General features: G+C 41.2%; 1 protein-coding gene across 1 annotated transcript; it reads right to left on the minus strand.

The window, feature by feature from the left end:
* Positions 1 to 1957: 1957 nt before the first annotated feature.
* Positions 1958 to 4693, minus strand: LOC113030545 (signal-regulatory protein beta-2-like). Its single transcript, XM_026182081.1, has 6 exons — positions 4628 to 4693; positions 4189 to 4518; positions 3603 to 3944; positions 3293 to 3418; positions 3161 to 3204; positions 1958 to 3082 (listed from the first exon to the last, which is right to left on the minus strand). The coding sequence occupies exons 1-6, from the start codon at positions 4668 to 4670 to the stop codon at positions 2951 to 2953; spliced, it is 1017 nt and encodes a 338-aa protein (XP_026037866.1). The 5' UTR covers positions 4671 to 4693; the 3' UTR covers positions 1958 to 2950.
* Positions 4694 to 17377: the final 12684 nt, after the last annotated feature.

Raw genomic sequence — 17377 nt, forward strand, 5'->3', positions numbered from 1 at the left:
ACAGCATGAACAAAAAAAACGGAACAATACACTACAAAATTGCAAAACTATGCTGTTTACTTAGTGTTTTAACCTTAAGAGAGCAGCATTTGTCTCTTTATAAAGGTTTAAAAAAGCCCACTCAAGTGTCTTGTAGCTCTTCACTTGCTTTATAGTTGATGAGCGCTCATAGTGTGGTCTGTTCTGAGTCAACAGCTTCTGTGGTCAGCCATAGAATGGAGAAATGGTACCTAACCTAACCTTGGTCTGAAAGTAAAGATGTTATGTGCTGCTTTGCTCGTTGCTCTTGACATGCAGAACAGCATTCACTGAAACCACAAGTGAAAAGCTGAAAAGAACATATTCAGACTCCTAAACACACGTTTAGTCCTTAACATTAATAATAGTTAGTAGCTGAGACGTCTGTCTTGCTCTGGAGTTTTGTGCTGCTCCTGCTAAAATAACCTTTTTGAGTGTAAGCCTTTAGCCATTACTTTGCGTTTGTCATTGGCACATAAAAAGATAAAAAGAACACTTTTTAAACAAAAACCTTTGCAGTTCATCCTGTGTTTTCTCTATATGTATACCAGTTGCTAAAATGACAAAGCTCTGCCTCAGTGACTCAATACTTCCTTCCTAACAAGCTTACAGACAAGGCCTCACTCCTGCCCTCACAGAGATCTGGGTCAGAGTTCATGTTCACTTTGCTGTCTATGTGGAAAGGTCAGGTGTTCAAATCCTTTCATTACCCAGGCTATTTTTTCTCATTCATTATATTAATTAGGTTTACATTTGATTATACTTTGACTTGAATTAAACCTGATTAATGATTAGCAGAATCACATACAAATGAACGCTGATGTAACACTCTTTATCACTTTATTATTATTGGTTTACTACTTTTTAAGTCCTTTTATCCCTCTTTTGAATGGAGATGAGTCAACCAGGGGATCTTAATCTCTCTGACATGGAAGAAGACATGTATCAAGCTTAACAGTGAAGAGTAAAATGTCGCCATTTCTAGATGACTTTTAGTAAGATCGCACTGCCTAGAACATAGCTCTCTCTCTTATGTTTTTGTTTTTTTAGTGAACATAAGTGCCTCCAATCATGTTGGACATGTCAACTCTGGACCAAGCCAGCAATTTGGTAAATATGGCTATTGGGTATTAGGATATTTCCTGAAAAGGGAAGCAAAGCAAATATTTCTGACTCCTGCATTATTCCCAGTTAAATACAATCTGAAATGCCTGTGATTTCAGACTGTGAACTACGTAGGAGTGGGAGTTTAAGTGTTAATTTGGGGCGGGTGTAGCTCGGGAGGTAGAGCAGGTCATCTACTAATCAGAAGGTTTGTGGTTTGTGTCACATATCCTTGGACAAGATGCTAACCCCTCGTTGCAGCCAATGCATATGTCATGTGTGTGAATGTTAGACAGAAAGAACTTGTTTAGAAAAATCATAGAAAAAAAATATTTGGGTGAATGAGAGAAGTTGTATAAAGAGCTTTGAGTACTTAGAGTAGAAAAGTGGTTTATAAGAACCAATGCATTTACCATTGCTTCTGTTGTGGAAGTTTTCCATTTAAATGAAGCCTGCAGACAAGCGGTGAGCGGTAGCTAACATTCTTTAATCAAACACACAAAGAACAGACAACCAAGCTTGATGAAGTCCCTGCATGACCGCGGGACAGACGGTCAGCAGAGTCTCCCTGAGCCTAGCATGGCTCTCAGTTAAATACCTTCTCCAGGAACAAAAGGCAGTACACAGCTGTTTCACACCTTAAGGTTCACACTCCCTTGCTACCTCCCAGAGTCCTCGAAGAGACAAAAGTTTCTTCCTGTGGAGTTGTCTGCTTCCTCACAACTTCCTTACTACACCCCCACCATTTGTCTTACTGTATGAGTGTGAGACTTGTTAAAATCCAGTGGCACCAAGGCATCATACAATAAAATAATGTGATTAATACACAAGTAAAAGAAATTCCTATACACTTCACAAGGACAGAAAGTCACCACCAGACCATGTGGACGCTGTTAGATTGGACTTTCACAACTCTCAGTGTAAGCCACCTGTACTGCTTTCACTCAGGTTGGTGCAATGAAACAAACAGTAACTGAACTAAATGCATTTTACTTTGATTCACTGCACCAACATACATGTCATTACTTAGATGTGTTCACCAAATGTCCCCTTACAAACATACTATGCCACTTATATGGAACAAAAAAAGAAAGGATATTTCATTACAACAAGATGCATGAATGATGCAGAAAATGTCCTTTTAACTGCTCACTGTTGCACATTTCATTGTCTTTTGTACAGATGAAAATAGCTGTTCGCTTTGTATAATGTTAAATCTACAGACTTGTATGACATGTGAGTCACCTGGCTGAATCCATCCATATTGTTCAATAAATCTGAAGCTTCTTTAACGGCGGGACATGAGACAGGAAGTAAGAAAACATGACAGAGAAAAGCAACAATCAGACCACAAATGATCACACCACGATAGGAATGTTAATCTTTTCAGTTCTTAGGTGTATATCGACACATAATAAAAATAAAATAAAATAAAACATCCCCAGCAGGTTTCATAATGATCTAAATGCAACTTCAGATGAACGACAAAACATTACATTGTATCATATTTATGTTACAAAAATTAAGCTAAAATGCAGAATAAAAGACTTTGAATCCTTCCATAGGATATATTAGGAAAAGTAGAAGCAGGTACTGAAATTGATCTTAAGCAAGTTTGCTACCTCTATAAAACCAAAGACCATTGAATTTAAAGAGGGTATACTTTGTTAATATAGCTGTATGCAGAAGTAAACATTTTCATCATCAAGATGCATTTACTATAAAACACATTTAAACTCTAATATATATATAGAAGAACAGCAAAAACCCTACTATGTCTAAGCAAACATCAATTAGGTAATTTCATATCAAATACTGGTAAATATGCCTAACCGAAGACAAACGCCTCGGCAGCTGTATAGATCTGCTCCTTCTTCATAGGTTTTGCATACTTTTTTGTGCATCCATCAGCTTTCATTGTGGTAAAAACAACAACAGAAAACATCCATCTGTCCTTATTCTGGGAAAACAGAGTAAATATAATGTATTAGAAATCTCAAAATATTAGAAAAAACAAAAAGCTCAAAAAGTTCTTTACCTCTTGTTTCTTCTGATCAGTAAAACATTTCCTTTGGATATCAGCTTGAATATAGGAGATACAGGTAACAATTAATATAAATGTAAGATTTATGTGGTTCTTTTTCATAGAGAACAATGCAATTTGAATTACCTCTGCAGTGATCACTGTTTTTCTTGATCATCCAAATGAGAGCAACTATAACAATCAGACTTATAGCCAAGACAGTGCACAGTAGAAAAATTGTGCTGCTGGCCGTCTGTGACCACACTCTGGTTTCTGAAACAATATTAAAAGTAAAAACTCAAGTTATGTTGGACAAACACTAAATTGTGTTTAATATCACCTTCAGATTAGATTACTGTTAATGTAAAACCAAAGTGAGTCAATATTTAATATTCAAACTATAGACTGATGTTCTGGACTGGAGAATATTATCATTCATTAATGTGATCACAGGTACCTCGACTGTCCAGTTTTGTTCCATTTCCAAATAATATTTCTCCACATGTGGCCACAGCACAGTAGTAAGTCCCAGAATCAGAGGAGCTGATGTTCTTAGACAAGCGATAAACACAACTCTGCTCAGTCTCAGATCTTTTCTCACATTCATGATGTCTGTTTCCAGCGGTGTATATGATGCCAGGATGAGATGTATTTGCTTCCCTGAACCAGAACACATTGTGACCTCCTGGACATGTCTTTCTGTTAGAGCTGGAGAGGACTGAACACTGAAGAGTCACAGAGTCTCCTGGATGGACTTTCTCCTTAACAAAAGTGTAGTTTGATGTTTTCTGGGTGTTTCCTGATTAATAAAAATGTGTTAACAAAGCACATTGTGAAGGATTCATGTACTGCATCTATAAAATGTGTCTTTAAAATGAATTAGATGCAAATTAAATGTAAATTAAAATACATTTGTATGAGTATATTAACTGTTTTCTGATCATGCTTTTGACAATTAATAAGCTGTTGTTATAATTTATACTTTACAATTTTACAGACTGAAGCATGTGGCAAAACTCCATGAAAGAAGCGCACATCATTACCTTTTACTAACAAATACGTCCCGGTCCATTCAGTATTCCTACGCCATTCTGTGAATCCACAGTGATAGATTCCCTCGTCCTCTTGATTTGTCTTCAAAATGGTCAGGTTGGTAAAGTGTTTATTGTGATTTACCTTCAATCTGGAGTTATTAAACTCAGGCGCAAACTCAGGTGTTGCAGATTCCCTCATTGTCCAAATTACTTTCAGAGTGTCCCCGGCACGCTGCTTGTACCAGTGGACTTCTTTACGAATGGTCTCAATCACAGGCAGTTGACATGGGATGGTTACAGTTTCCCCAAGTTGAACTGAAGTTACTGGAACAAGTGTATCTAATTTCATAGAAAACACACAGAAATCTAAAACATTAATTCACAATGACACAGGAAAACCACCAAGCAAACAGCATGTATTCAAAACGAAATCAGAAAAAGCACTTACATCCTTGATGGAGAAGAAGGAGCGTAACCCATAACACGATCATCTTGACATGTCTTTTGTTATGGACTTGTAGGTATCTCACTGTTTGTAGGAGGTACTTGGACCTTTTATGTCAAACTGTTACACCGATCTGATTGGCTGATTGGTTATCACAGAATATATAGATCAGAATCAGAGAATGAAGTGAACTTCCTGTCACTTTGTTTCATCCAGGTCTTTTAGGAGTAAAGCGTCTGTTGCTTAGCCATTTCGTCACTCATTTTAAGCATAATACAAGGCATTTTTAAAGTTTTTCCAGCAAGTTCTCCAATGATTAATTTGTCATTTGTTTCTACCTTCTGGCAATAATTCATTTCAGAATTTCTAAATAGACTTCTTGAGCTTCTTTCTACTTTAAAATGTTTAAAATGTTTATCTAGGTATGTAAGTGGATTCAAGTCCTATCTGGGGACATCTTAAAGCTTTGCTTTGACCCAGTACATGTTTTTATTTTCGCTTCCTGCCTGGTTAGGTTTAGGCAGTAAAACTAGGTTAGGTTCTGCATCTGAACAGACCATTTTACACCACTAAAATGTTTTAGAAAGCTGTTTCTTATGTTAGCTGAGTTATTGTGCACTACACTATCAAAAAGCAAATGCATTTATTTTTATATCAGTTATAGGTCCCTTTATCTGGCAGCATGGTGATGTGGTAGTCAGCGCTTTTACCTCACAACAAGAAGGTTCTAGGTTTGACTTGAGACCAAAGCCTTTCTATGTGGAGTTTGCATGTCCTCTCCGATTACACCTTACTTTCATTGTCTTAGTGGAAGTAAACAGATGGACATATCTTCCCCAGCAAACATTTTGTTCCATTTACAACAAAAAAATAAAGCAAAGTGTCAGATATCCAGTGATATGGCCCACAAATAACTACATTTACCAAATGTTAGGGAAACCTTTTTTAGGCAATTTAAAAAAATAGCTGATGGATCAGATTTTTTGTAGGTCAAGCTCTAATAATGTTATGCTTGCTCCATGCAAGGCTGTATAGCTCCAAGTTTTACGTTATAAGTAGCAACTGCTAAGATTGTGAGTGCCAAAACTGATTAAAGGAGCATTTCCAAAGGAAGTGACAGGTGACAATGTAGAGCAGCGACCATAAAAAATCTATAAAATTTGCATTTCAACATTTCAGGTGGCTGCAGCTGAAATATTTGTTGGTTACATGAAGGTAGTGGGTCTAATGTTAATCTCTCGCAAATTCAAGTAGGTGATTACAATGAGATTGAAGAATGCCATTGATTGATATGTGAGAGGGTGGTAAATGATATGTGAGAGGGTTACCTAGCTAATCGTAACTCGGATTGTCCCCTAGTATGTTTTCACAAAAAAGAAACCCAAAACAGCTATGAAAAAGGTGTGATTTTGCATTCTCTTATTATCTTATATATATATTGGTCAACAAACTCAGTATTGGTTCCATTTCTGTTTGTCTTCTACATACTTCAAAACAATTCTAGGTCATTTTCCCTATAGACGATCCTGCAGTGCTGTATAACTGACAGCCAGGTGGAGGAATGCCGAACATTAGAGGAATATTTTGGGGTGTGCCTTGAGAGAAATCATCTAATTCTACACAGGGATAAAATCAAAGGATTAATGTTCAACTTCAAAGAGAAGAGTACTATTATAAAGCCCTTGTCATCCTGGAACAGGATGCTGATGTCAGGGAGGAGTCCTCACCTGAATGTCCACTTCAACAACGAACTGAACTGGAAGACCAATGGAGAGGGTAAATTAAAAAAAAAAAAAAGGTAATGAGTGGACTGCATTTTATGTAATTGTAGGATTTACTGTATCAAAAACCTAAAACTGGTCTGCCTGAAATACTTTGCGACATTTTTCATTTCTGTCGTTTCTGCTTTTTATTGCACTTGATCAAAATATTAAAATACTCGAAATCTTGTCATTTGATCTTTTTCCTTACAAAGGACAGTTACAAACTCTACATTATCAGAGACAACCCACCCAGTCTGCTTGTCAGTTATTTAAGCGGTAAGATACAGTTGCACCAGTAATGGTTGTGGTCACACTCTCTATCCTCTACGCTTACTTCAGAGCGCCACTCTCACTGTGTCACAAAACACACACCGATCTGGAGGTGTCACATAAACACACTGACCTGAAAGCTTCTTCCTCAACAGAGATATATGTGCCAAAGTGACAGAAAATCCAAAAAGCAAATAAAATGCTGCATCTCAAATTCAAGACTTAAATATTTGTACAGACAGTAGAAAGATTTAGGTAATAAAACAAAAATATTTAAGAATCAATCAAGCAAGGCTTTATTCGCCACGTGCAGGTTCCCCTGCAGTGAAATAGGACCCCCGCCCCCCGACCACACACAACACAGACATCACATGGGGATATGGGGATACAGGTCGGAGATCGGTAGCGTTACAGAAAAAAAACCCACTGAAATATACACTACAATGGGAAAGTACAAGAGGAAAAAAGAGACTTCTACTCATGCTGGGCTCCTGGGAGGACAGCATGAGTGTCATTAAAAATCCATGCTGCACAATCATTTCACCCTGGAAAAAGAACAATTCAAAGAAATAATTAAAGCCAGCACTCCTGGCTAAAAAAAATCTTACATTTTTCAAAATCTGTTGAAAAATGTTGGAATATATTGTTAAAGAAAAGCATAACATTACAACTTTGCACTAGTTTCACTTTACCTGATGTTAATGACATAAATTCAAACATATCAGGTTTTCCAGTTGAACTCGCCTTTTCCAGTCACTTTTTATTTTTAACAGAATGGGAAGACAGTAGGGGAATGATGCGAGCATCCATGTGGTATGCACTTTAACTACTTTGACTTTTCAGTCATGGTGTAATCAGCTTCAGTAATGTCTGTTTTGCACTGATTTCTTAAGTACTGGTTTCAATATAGACTTAAATGAAATGAGAAAAAAGAAATAAAAACTCATCATAAGACTGCACTAGAAATGTTGCAGTATGCATGCGGTCACATTTTTATAGATAGAGGTATAGAACAACAACACATTATAGCTCATTCGCTTTAAGCAAATATCCACAATGTTATATGACATAAAGGGATGATGGGGTGGTAAACAGATCTAATCCAGTCCAAAAGCCTTGACATCCATGTAGATCTGCTGCCGCTTCACTGCATCCTGTCTTTTGTATTTGTCAGCCTTCATCATCGTAAACACAACAGCAGAAAACATCAATGTGTCCTTTTTCTGGGAAAATACAATACAAAAATATTATAAACATTAAAACTTGAAAATCTAACACACTCTACCATTAGGTACTTTACCTGTTGGCTTTTCAAATCACCAAAGTTTTTCTCCAGGACAGCATCTTGAATATAGGACATATAAGTAATTAATGCAAATGTAAGATTCATAACATCTAGAACCCTGAATAACTCCAACTACCTTTGCAATAATCACTGTTGGTTTTCTTGATTGTGTAAGCGAGGACAGCAATAACAATCAGAACCAGTACAGGACACAGCAGAAAAATAACTGTTGTGGCACTCTGTGACCACACGCTGCACCCTGGGACAATATTAAAAATAAATATATGACAAAATTAAAGTTACACAATCACTTATTTTTCTGATTTTCTAAACAATAGACAGAAAGAGAAGCTGATAGAGAAACTGGTACCTTGAATGTCCAGTTTAGTTCCTTTTCCATACAATATCTCCCCACATGTGGCCACAGCACAGTAGTAAGTCCCAGCATCAGAGGAGCTGATGTTCTTCTGCCCTCAGCTGAATGTCTCTATCCAGCTTATGCAGTGAGCTAAACATAAAATGGCTTCAGTAAACACTCAGGAGACCGCATGCCATTCTTCGGAGCTTTACTGATCCTTATTTTCCTTTTTTGTAAAAAGATTATGCCTTTTCAAGGGCGTCAGACGCAGGAATTTACAGAGACACAGCCAAATGGACCTTCCCTGTCGAGCGCTGGGAGAAAACCACTGCTTGCGCTCTAACATGGTGCTACCCTGTCAACCCACTAGATGGCAGGCTTAGAAATAACAGGAGGGACAGAATACTCCCCGCCTGACGTCTGCAGGACGTCACACCAACTAAAGCTGAATCCCACTATTACAAAGGATATTAAGAGTCTTTCAGACTTAGCTCTTAGGTACCAACAAGATGACTTCACTGATGGGTCTCAGGTACACTCTACATTCGCCACTGCGGATGATCTTGACTTCAATCTTCCTTACTCTGCCATCTTGACTGGGGAAGGTCTTTGTGACTAGCCCTAGTGGCCAGTCAATCCTGTTTTCTTGTCCCTCTTTGAGCAGGACCACATCTCCAATTTGTAGATTGGGCTTTGATGCCCTCCACTTGCGACGACCCTGTAGTCCGCTGAGGTACTCTCTCCTCCATCGTCCCCAGAAGATGTTGGCTAGGTACTGTACACGTCTCCATTGCGCTCTAAACAGGTCCTGATCGTGGAACTGACCTGGTGGTACTGGGGGCGCACCAACCTTTTGTGTGAGTAGCATGGCAGGAGTGAGAATCTCAGGATGCTCTGAGTCAGCAGAAACTGTGGTAAGTGGCCTTGAGTTGACTATTGCAGTGACCTCCGACATGAATGTCACTAACACCTCATGTGTGAGCTTTGCATTTCCGTGCTGCAGCAGCATTACGTCAAGGATCCGCCGACTGACGCCAATCATGCGCTCCCAAGATCCAGCCATGTGCGATGCATGTGGAGGGTTAAATTGCCACTCACAGCTTCTGTCTCCAAGATACTTGTTGATTTTGTCATTATGACAACCCTTCTTGTCGATTTGGAGTTCTCTGCAAGCACTCACAAAGTTTGTGCCGCAGTCGGATCTGAGTAGTTTAACAGCACCTCGCATGGCAACGAAACGGCGCAGAGCATTAATGAAAGATGAAGTGTCCATTGCTTCTATCACTTCGATATGTATGGCACGAGTGCTCATACACGTAAAGATCACTGCCCATCTCTTGGCCTCTGCTTGACCTCCTCGTGTCTTTCTGACTGTAACAGGCCACGGACCAAAAACATCTAGGCCCACACACGTGAAAGGAGGGTCTGTACACATTCTGTCTTCTGGTAGATCTGACATGATCTGCTCTTGTTGCTTGCCCCTTAATCTGCGGCATATGACACAGTTGAAGATGACACTACTGACGGCTCTTTTCCCACCCACAATCCAAAAACCTGCAGCTCTGATTGCACCTTCGGTGAAGTGTCTGCCCTGATGACATACTTGTGCGTGAAAGTGTCTGATTATGAGCTGGGTTATGTGGTGTTTACTGGGAATGAGCATGGGGTGTGTCTCATCTGTTGACAGTTGAGCTCTTGCGAGCCGGCCACCGACCCTAAGGACTGCATCAGCGTCTATGTAAGGACTCAGCTTGCTAAGTGGACTTTGTGTGCGAATGGACTCACTCTGCTCCATGCGCTTGATGTCATCCGCATACACCTCTTTTTGAACTGCACGAATGATAGTAACCTTGGCCTGCTGGAGCTGTTCTTCTGTAGCATAGTTGTTGCACTTGTGCCATCCACGACATGTGCTCTCTGTTTCACCTTTAAACGACTCGGCAATGTGCAGCAGTCTGGCAATAGTTTTTAGCAGACGACTCCAATTTGAGAATCTCTCGAACCTTGTGGTCCCGAGCTCTTTTTTTGACAGAAAGGTGGCACAGGATACGATATCTGGGCGCAGCTCAGTGTCGTTTTCAGGGCAAACAAGGTCAAAAGGTTCTTTCTGTATTTGTCGTTGGCCTGAATCTGTAAGGAAGGCAGGTCCGCTAAGCCATGTAGAGTGAGACAGATGCTCAGCGGGCAGTGCTCGTGTGGCATGGTCAGCTGGGTTTAGCTGTGTGGGTACGTAATGCCATTGGTGGGTCTGGGTAGAACGCCTAATGCGCTCCACACGGTTATGCACATACACATAAAAGCGTCTTTTTTCATTGAAAATATATCCAAGGACCACCTTCGAGTCGGTGTAGAAGTTCACCTCATCGATAGTAGTGTGAAGCTCCTGCTGGACCATTTCCGCCACTTCTACAGCCAGCACAGCAGCACAAAGTTCCAGTCTTGGAATTGTGATGTCTGGTTTTGGAGCCAGCCTGGCCTTTCCAAGAAGAAACCCAACTTCACTGAGCCCATTGCCTGCTGTGAGTTTCAGGTAAGCGACGGCTCCAACAGCTTTTGTGGATGCATCACAAAAAACATGCATTTCTTTTCTCTGAGATTCAGATAGTGAGATGGATGTATACATGCGGGAGATCTTGAGCTGTTGTAAGTGCTTTAGGGAATCTTTCCATTGTTGCCACTTGTCCTGTTTCTCCCTCGGCAGCGGTGCATCCCATTCGCTAATGTCCATAGAGATCTCTCTCAGAATGGAGCGGCCTTCGATGCTGACTGGCACAGCAAAGCCGAGTGGGTCATACAAACTGTTGATGACTGACAATACACCACGTTTGGTGAAAGGCCTGTCATTGATTTCAACTTGAAATGACAATTGGTCTGTCGACAGGTCCCAGCCTAACCCAAGGCTGCGTTGCATGAGTGGGGCGTGTTGTCCACGTTGGAGTTCCTGCGGGCCTGTGGCTAGATCTTCACTTGGGAAGGCACTGACGACTACAGGGCTGTTGGATGAGATCTTGTGAAGGCGGATGTTAGACTGAGCCAGCATCCTTTGTGTTCTGTGAAGGACGTCAATCGCCTGGGTCTCAGAGGGAAATGACTTTAGCCCATCATCTACATAAAAATGGCGCTCAATAAATTCCCTTACATCACTGCCATATTCTTTCTCTCCTTCCACAGCAGTCTTCTTGAGTCCATAGATGGCAACTGAGGGGGACGGGCAATTCCCAAAAACATGGACTGTCATGTGAAACTCGTCCACTTCTCCATCGAGGTCGTGATCGCGGAACCACAGGAAACGCAGATAATCACGATGGTCCTCTCTGACCGTGAAGTTGTGAAACATCTGCTCCACGTCAGCCATCACAGCATGTGGGTCACCTCGGAATCTGAGAAGCACGCCCACAAGGCTGTTATTGAGATCTGGGCCTTTACACAGTACTTGATTCAGAGACACATTTTCGAACTGGGCGCTTGAATCGAAGACTATTCTGATTTTTGCTGGCTTTTGGGGGTGGTAAACACCAAAGTGTGGGAGATACCAGCATTCTTGGTGGGGTTTGAGAGGGGGTGCCCTTTCTGCATGACCTTTGTCGAAGATCCTTTTCATAAACTCCATATAATGATCTTTCATCTCCGTCTTTCTCTTTAATGTCTTCCGTAGGGACATGAGGCGGTTGAGAGCCTGCTCTCTGTTGTTGGGTAAGCGACGTCGGGGATGACGAAAGGGCAGGGGGGCGACCCAGTTATTTGCATCATCTTTAGCAAACTCTTTGTGCATAATGTTCAGAAACGTCTTATCTTCTGCAGAGAGTGCCATTTTGTCATCATCAGTAGTTTGTTGAAAGATGTGTTTGCCCAGTTCATCTTTGACCTGTGTGCTCTCAAAAAGGGGGCATTCTTCTGTGATCTTCACTTTTGTGTAGATTCTGTTGCCACAGGGAGAGAGAAAACTGGGGCGGCCATTATCCAGTATGTTAGTCTTGTAGGAGTTCAATGTGGGTCTGTGAGCTCCCGAGAGGCAAACATCCCCAACAATTACCCATCCAAGATCAAGCTTTTGGGCATAAGGTGCTTCATTGGGCCCATTTGCCTGGCGTCGAACCTTGTGAGCCTGAATTACATCACGGCCTAAGAGGAGGAGAATATCTGCCTCTGGATCAAGAGGGGGTATTTGTGCAGCTATGTGAGCTAGGTGATGATGAGCAGCTGCAGCTTCTGGGGTGGGTATCTCACTCCTGTTGTCAGGAATCTGATTACACTCTGTCAGTGTTGGTAGTGGTATGGACACTTTTCCGTCCACACCCTCAATGACAAAGCCGTGAGCTCTACGGCCTGTTTTGTTCGTTGTGCCAGAGCATGTTTTCATTGTGTATGGAAAGGCTTCACCATGTACATTAAACATGTCAAAAAAGGGAGAACGAGCCAGTGACACATTACTTTGGTCGTCTAAAATTGCGTACATTTTCGTTTTCATTTGAGGGGCTGTGCTGTGATATACTTTCACCATGCAAATTTTAGAACAAGACCGTCCTTGTTGTCCCTGTCCACATACCTCAGTGCAGTTAGATGTAGTCACTGTGGAGCTCGGGATGTCTGGCTCCCCGCCGTGTGCCTCTGGTGTAGAATCAAAGCTCCCACTTCTCCAAAGGGGTGGCCCGGCATGCATGGCGGAGATGTGGGTATCGCTTTTGCACTCCAGACAACGAATATCAGCTTTACAGTCTTTGGCCCTGTGTTCTGTTGATGAGAGACACTTGTAACAGATCGAAAGCCCTTTGAGCAGACTTTTCCGCTCATCCAGTGTTTTCATCCTAAACCCTCTACATTTTGCAAGTGAATGGGGCTTCATGTGTACTGGACACCGTTTGTCGGGATCAAGAGAGTGAGTGTTAGATTTGTTGCTGGGTGTGCCAACCTGTGTTTTGTTTGCTGTTAGCGGGGCTCTAAAATGTGATTGTCTCACCAGCGGCCTTTCTATCCTCATGTGCCCAGTGCTGTAATTTTGTAGGATAAAGCTGGGGTCAGTTTTCATTTCAGCATTGCTATTTACGAACTGGACAAAGTAGGAGAAAGGCGGATAGTGCACTCTGTGTTCTTTCTTATACTTGGACCCCTGTTTGATCCATGACTCTTGCAGGGTATGTGGGAGTTTTTCCACAATTGGGTTTATGCCTCTTGGAGTGTCAAGAAAGCTGAGGCCTGGCAGATATCCTTCGTTTTTTGCTGCTTCAAGTTCCAGGAGGAGATCTGCAAGTTCCTGTAGAAGGTGATTGTCTCTCGGAGTAACTCTGGGAAAGCTCTCTAGGCGTTTGAACAGAGAAGCTTCAATAACTTCTGATGAGCCATAAATCCTGTCTAGCCTTTGCCATAAACGCTGAAGACCTGTTTCTGGATTGTTAACATGGACAGCCCTGATTCTCAGAGCATGCTGGAGAGACTCCCCACTAAGCCACTTAGTGAGCAGATCGAGTTCTTCACTGCACTTTAGGTTTAAATCTTCAGTGGCATTGTGAAACGTAGATCTCCATGCTAGATAAGTCTCTGGCTTGTTATCAAACACTGTCAGTCCTGCTGTCAGTAGGTCACGACGCGAGAGGAGGGCAGCGAGGTCTGATACATCTGCTTGTCGTTGTGGTTTGGCTGCTCCAACATAGTTGGACCAATGGGGAGGTGGAAGTTTGGGCTGCCAAACAGGTGGAGAACTGGGGGGGTACCCACGCGCAGCTGCTGCTGATATGTCCGGCCCTGTAGTGTGGGTGTTGTCTAAGTCACATTTTTGCTCTCTACTGTGTTTTGACTCACCTTCCATATTAGTGTTATTGTGGAAGTGGGTATCTACATACTCTTGAGTGCGGCTGACAGCCGCAGCTATTGTGGCAGGAATGTCTGGTGGCTTCACAGACTCTGCTTGGTCCAGAACTGCAGCCTCTAGGACCCTTGCAGCTGCAAGTGCTGCTTCTGCTTCTCCCTCCTGCTTCAGAGCATTTAGCGCTGCCTCCATCCGGGCCTTTTCGACCTCCATGTCTATTTGGCGTTTGGCATATTCTGCTCTTGCTCGAGCAGCTTCGGCTTCAGCTCGTGCTCGTGCTGCAGCAAGGCTTGCTGCTGAGCTGTTTGACCGGCGTGAAGCTGCTGAGCTGTTTGACCGGCGTGAAGCTGCTGATCTGCATTCCGACCTGACTTCCAGCTGTGAAAGCTGCGAGGTGTCCCCGTGGTTGGACATGATTGCTGTCGCTGGAGTGTCTCAGGATCCTGGCAGTGCACTTGATGCGTGGACAATCTTTTTACTCTTCTGCCCTCAGCTGAATGTCTCTATCCAGCTTATGCAGTGAGCTAAACATAAAATGGCTTCAGTAAACACTCAGGAGACCGCATGCCATTCTTCGGAGCTTTACTGATCCTTATTTTCCTTTTTTGTAAAAAGATTATGCCTTTTCAAGGGCGTCAGACGCAGGAATTTACAGAGACACAGCCAAATGGACCTTCCCTGTCGAGCGCTGGGAGAAAACCACTGCTTGCGCTCTAACATGGTGCTACCCTGTCAACCCACTAGATGGCAGGCTTAGAAATAACAGGAGGGACAGAATAGATGTTCTTAGAGAAGCGATACGCACAGCTCTTTTCAGTCTCTGATCTTTTCTCACATTCATGATGTCCGTTTCCATTAGTATAGATAATACTAGGATGAGATCTATGTGATCCTTCTTTGAACCAGAATACCTCAAGACCCCCTGGACATGTCTTATTAACTGAGCTGGAGAGAACTGAACATTGGAGAGTCACTGAGTCTCCTAGACGGGTGGTCTTCTCCTGAACAACGGTATAGTTTGATATCCTCTGGGTGTTTCCTTTGGAATATGAAACCGCATTAACAAATGATACTACAAAGAAAATTTGTATATATACACTGAAAAAAATATGTTGTTGGATTTACTTAATTCAATGGTGGACATTTGTTGCACACAGATGTTTTGCTTTGGCAGCAACTTAAACAATTGAGTTAAATTAACACAATTTATTCATGTTCAATAAACCTGTGCAATTTGTGTTGATAAAATGTGACTTAAACATGTTTTGATGAAGTAATTTGAGCTCTTGAAATATTTTAATCCTTCACAATTTTCTCACGTTATCCCAACACGATTCAATAACTTTTACCCAATACTACTTGGTCACTTAAATACTACATGTTATCTTCAAATTACATTTTGCTATTATATTCTAGTATCAAATACACAATTTTCAAATGGAGGCCTTATAACAGATTATATTGTTCTCTTCCAAGATGGTTGCTGGCATCCACCAGTAACCTTTCAAAACAAAATGTCTAATTTCACTGCATTGACAGTAGGTAAAGAATTAAACTGACATTACTCCACTACTGAATCTATATAAACCAACAGTTAAATAATGTCAGTTCTTCCGTGTTCTCTGGAATCAATCACAGCAAAGAAATTAGACTGTTTCTTTTGAAAAATGTTGGGAAAGAACAAATCAAAACATTCTATTTAAGGCCTCTGACGTCAAGATTCAGTTAAACAACAATTATAACTAAACAATTTGAGGTAATGTTAGTTTCCATTAACATTAAATTAGGTTACTGAATTGGCAAACACCTTCCTATTAACATTACCCATTTTACCCCAATAACTAAAGAAATTAGCACTTGCAGGTCAAAACCTTTATTCAAGAGATGCAAAAATAACATTGATACAGTGACTGTCAAAAATTACAGCACTGATCATACTGTGACATCTTGGTTCAAAACAGCACACTTAGAAATATTCAACGTTCTTTACTTCAACTGAATGAAACTGAAAATACCATTTCACACGGCCCATATGGGATATTTAGACTGCATAACTGTTCATGCTACATCTCTTCACTAGTAAAAGAAAGAAAAAATACAAAGAGAAATTTAAAAATGCTGCCAAACAGACAGAGAACTTGTACAGAGCAAAAGGAAAAACAAACAACAACAACAAAAAAACGGCTCGTCCTCATGGCAGTTGCAGTGTATATAAAAATGAACCCTGCGATCTGTTCCTGGAATTGAGCTTCAAAAATGCAGCAGAACAAGTGTGAGATTTAAATGTCTTCTCACCTAGAGCTGGTCACCTCACATGCATAACAGTGAGCTTCGTTGCAGGAGCAGTTTTGTCTTAGTTGTGAGCTTTTCTTGAGAGCTGAGTTGCTTCCAACTCCATTACCACCCTTTGAATCACCTCAAAAGTGTAGCAGAGTTGTGATGGGTAACTCATGTTGAAGGAATAAAAAAGGTCCAAACAGCATGGCTACTGCAAAGGTCACGTTATCCAGATCTTGAAGAACTACTATACCCTCGATGATGATGCCAACGTCAGAAAAGTCATTGCCTGGTGCATCCTCTGGAGACAGATGTTCATTGTGGTTTTCTCAATCTGTGCAGTGGCCTCAGTCAAGTCCTGGTTAAACACAAAACATTTCTTTAAGATTCCTTTTTAAACTCATCTCTTTTGAATCTACCAGTTCTAATGTTAGAGTAATTTAAACCAATGCAAGCAACATAGTAAATAGCTATAGCCAAAGAGTGGCCTGCCATGCTGCCATTCATGGTCTAACAGAGTTTCTAAGAGAGGGTGAAAAACATAATTTCAAATGCTTTACATTAGTTTTTCTTAGAAAGACACCGGCCCATCAGAAATCCAGGTTTTGTCACTCAGAAGATGTTAGAATTTAGACTTTCAGCCCCACAATTTGGTTAGCTGTTGGTCTTTTTTTTTTTTCAAACAAAAGCTAATGTAAATATTGGTGGGATTTTCCTTTGTTCACTAGAATGACAAATTTAAAGTTTTTTTCACACTGATGTGACCCCTAATACAGGGGTGGGGCCTCAAGGGCCGGCGGCTGAGTTCACTACCAGGCCTCATGTGAACTTCAAATTATTAAAGAGGACTACTGGTCCTAACTGGTCCAATGAGGATCAAGTGGATAACTAAATGCATTTTAAAATGTTGCAAAGCCACAATCTACTCATAAAACACTCACCATGAACTCCTGCACCAAGATGTTGCAATTGTCTTTCACACAGATGCGGAGCACTT

Source organism: Astatotilapia calliptera, chromosome 2, assembly GCF_900246225.1.
Source record: "Astatotilapia calliptera chromosome 2, fAstCal1.2, whole genome shotgun sequence".
NCBI classification, from domain to species: domain Eukaryota; kingdom Metazoa; phylum Chordata; class Actinopteri; order Cichliformes; family Cichlidae; genus Astatotilapia; species Astatotilapia calliptera.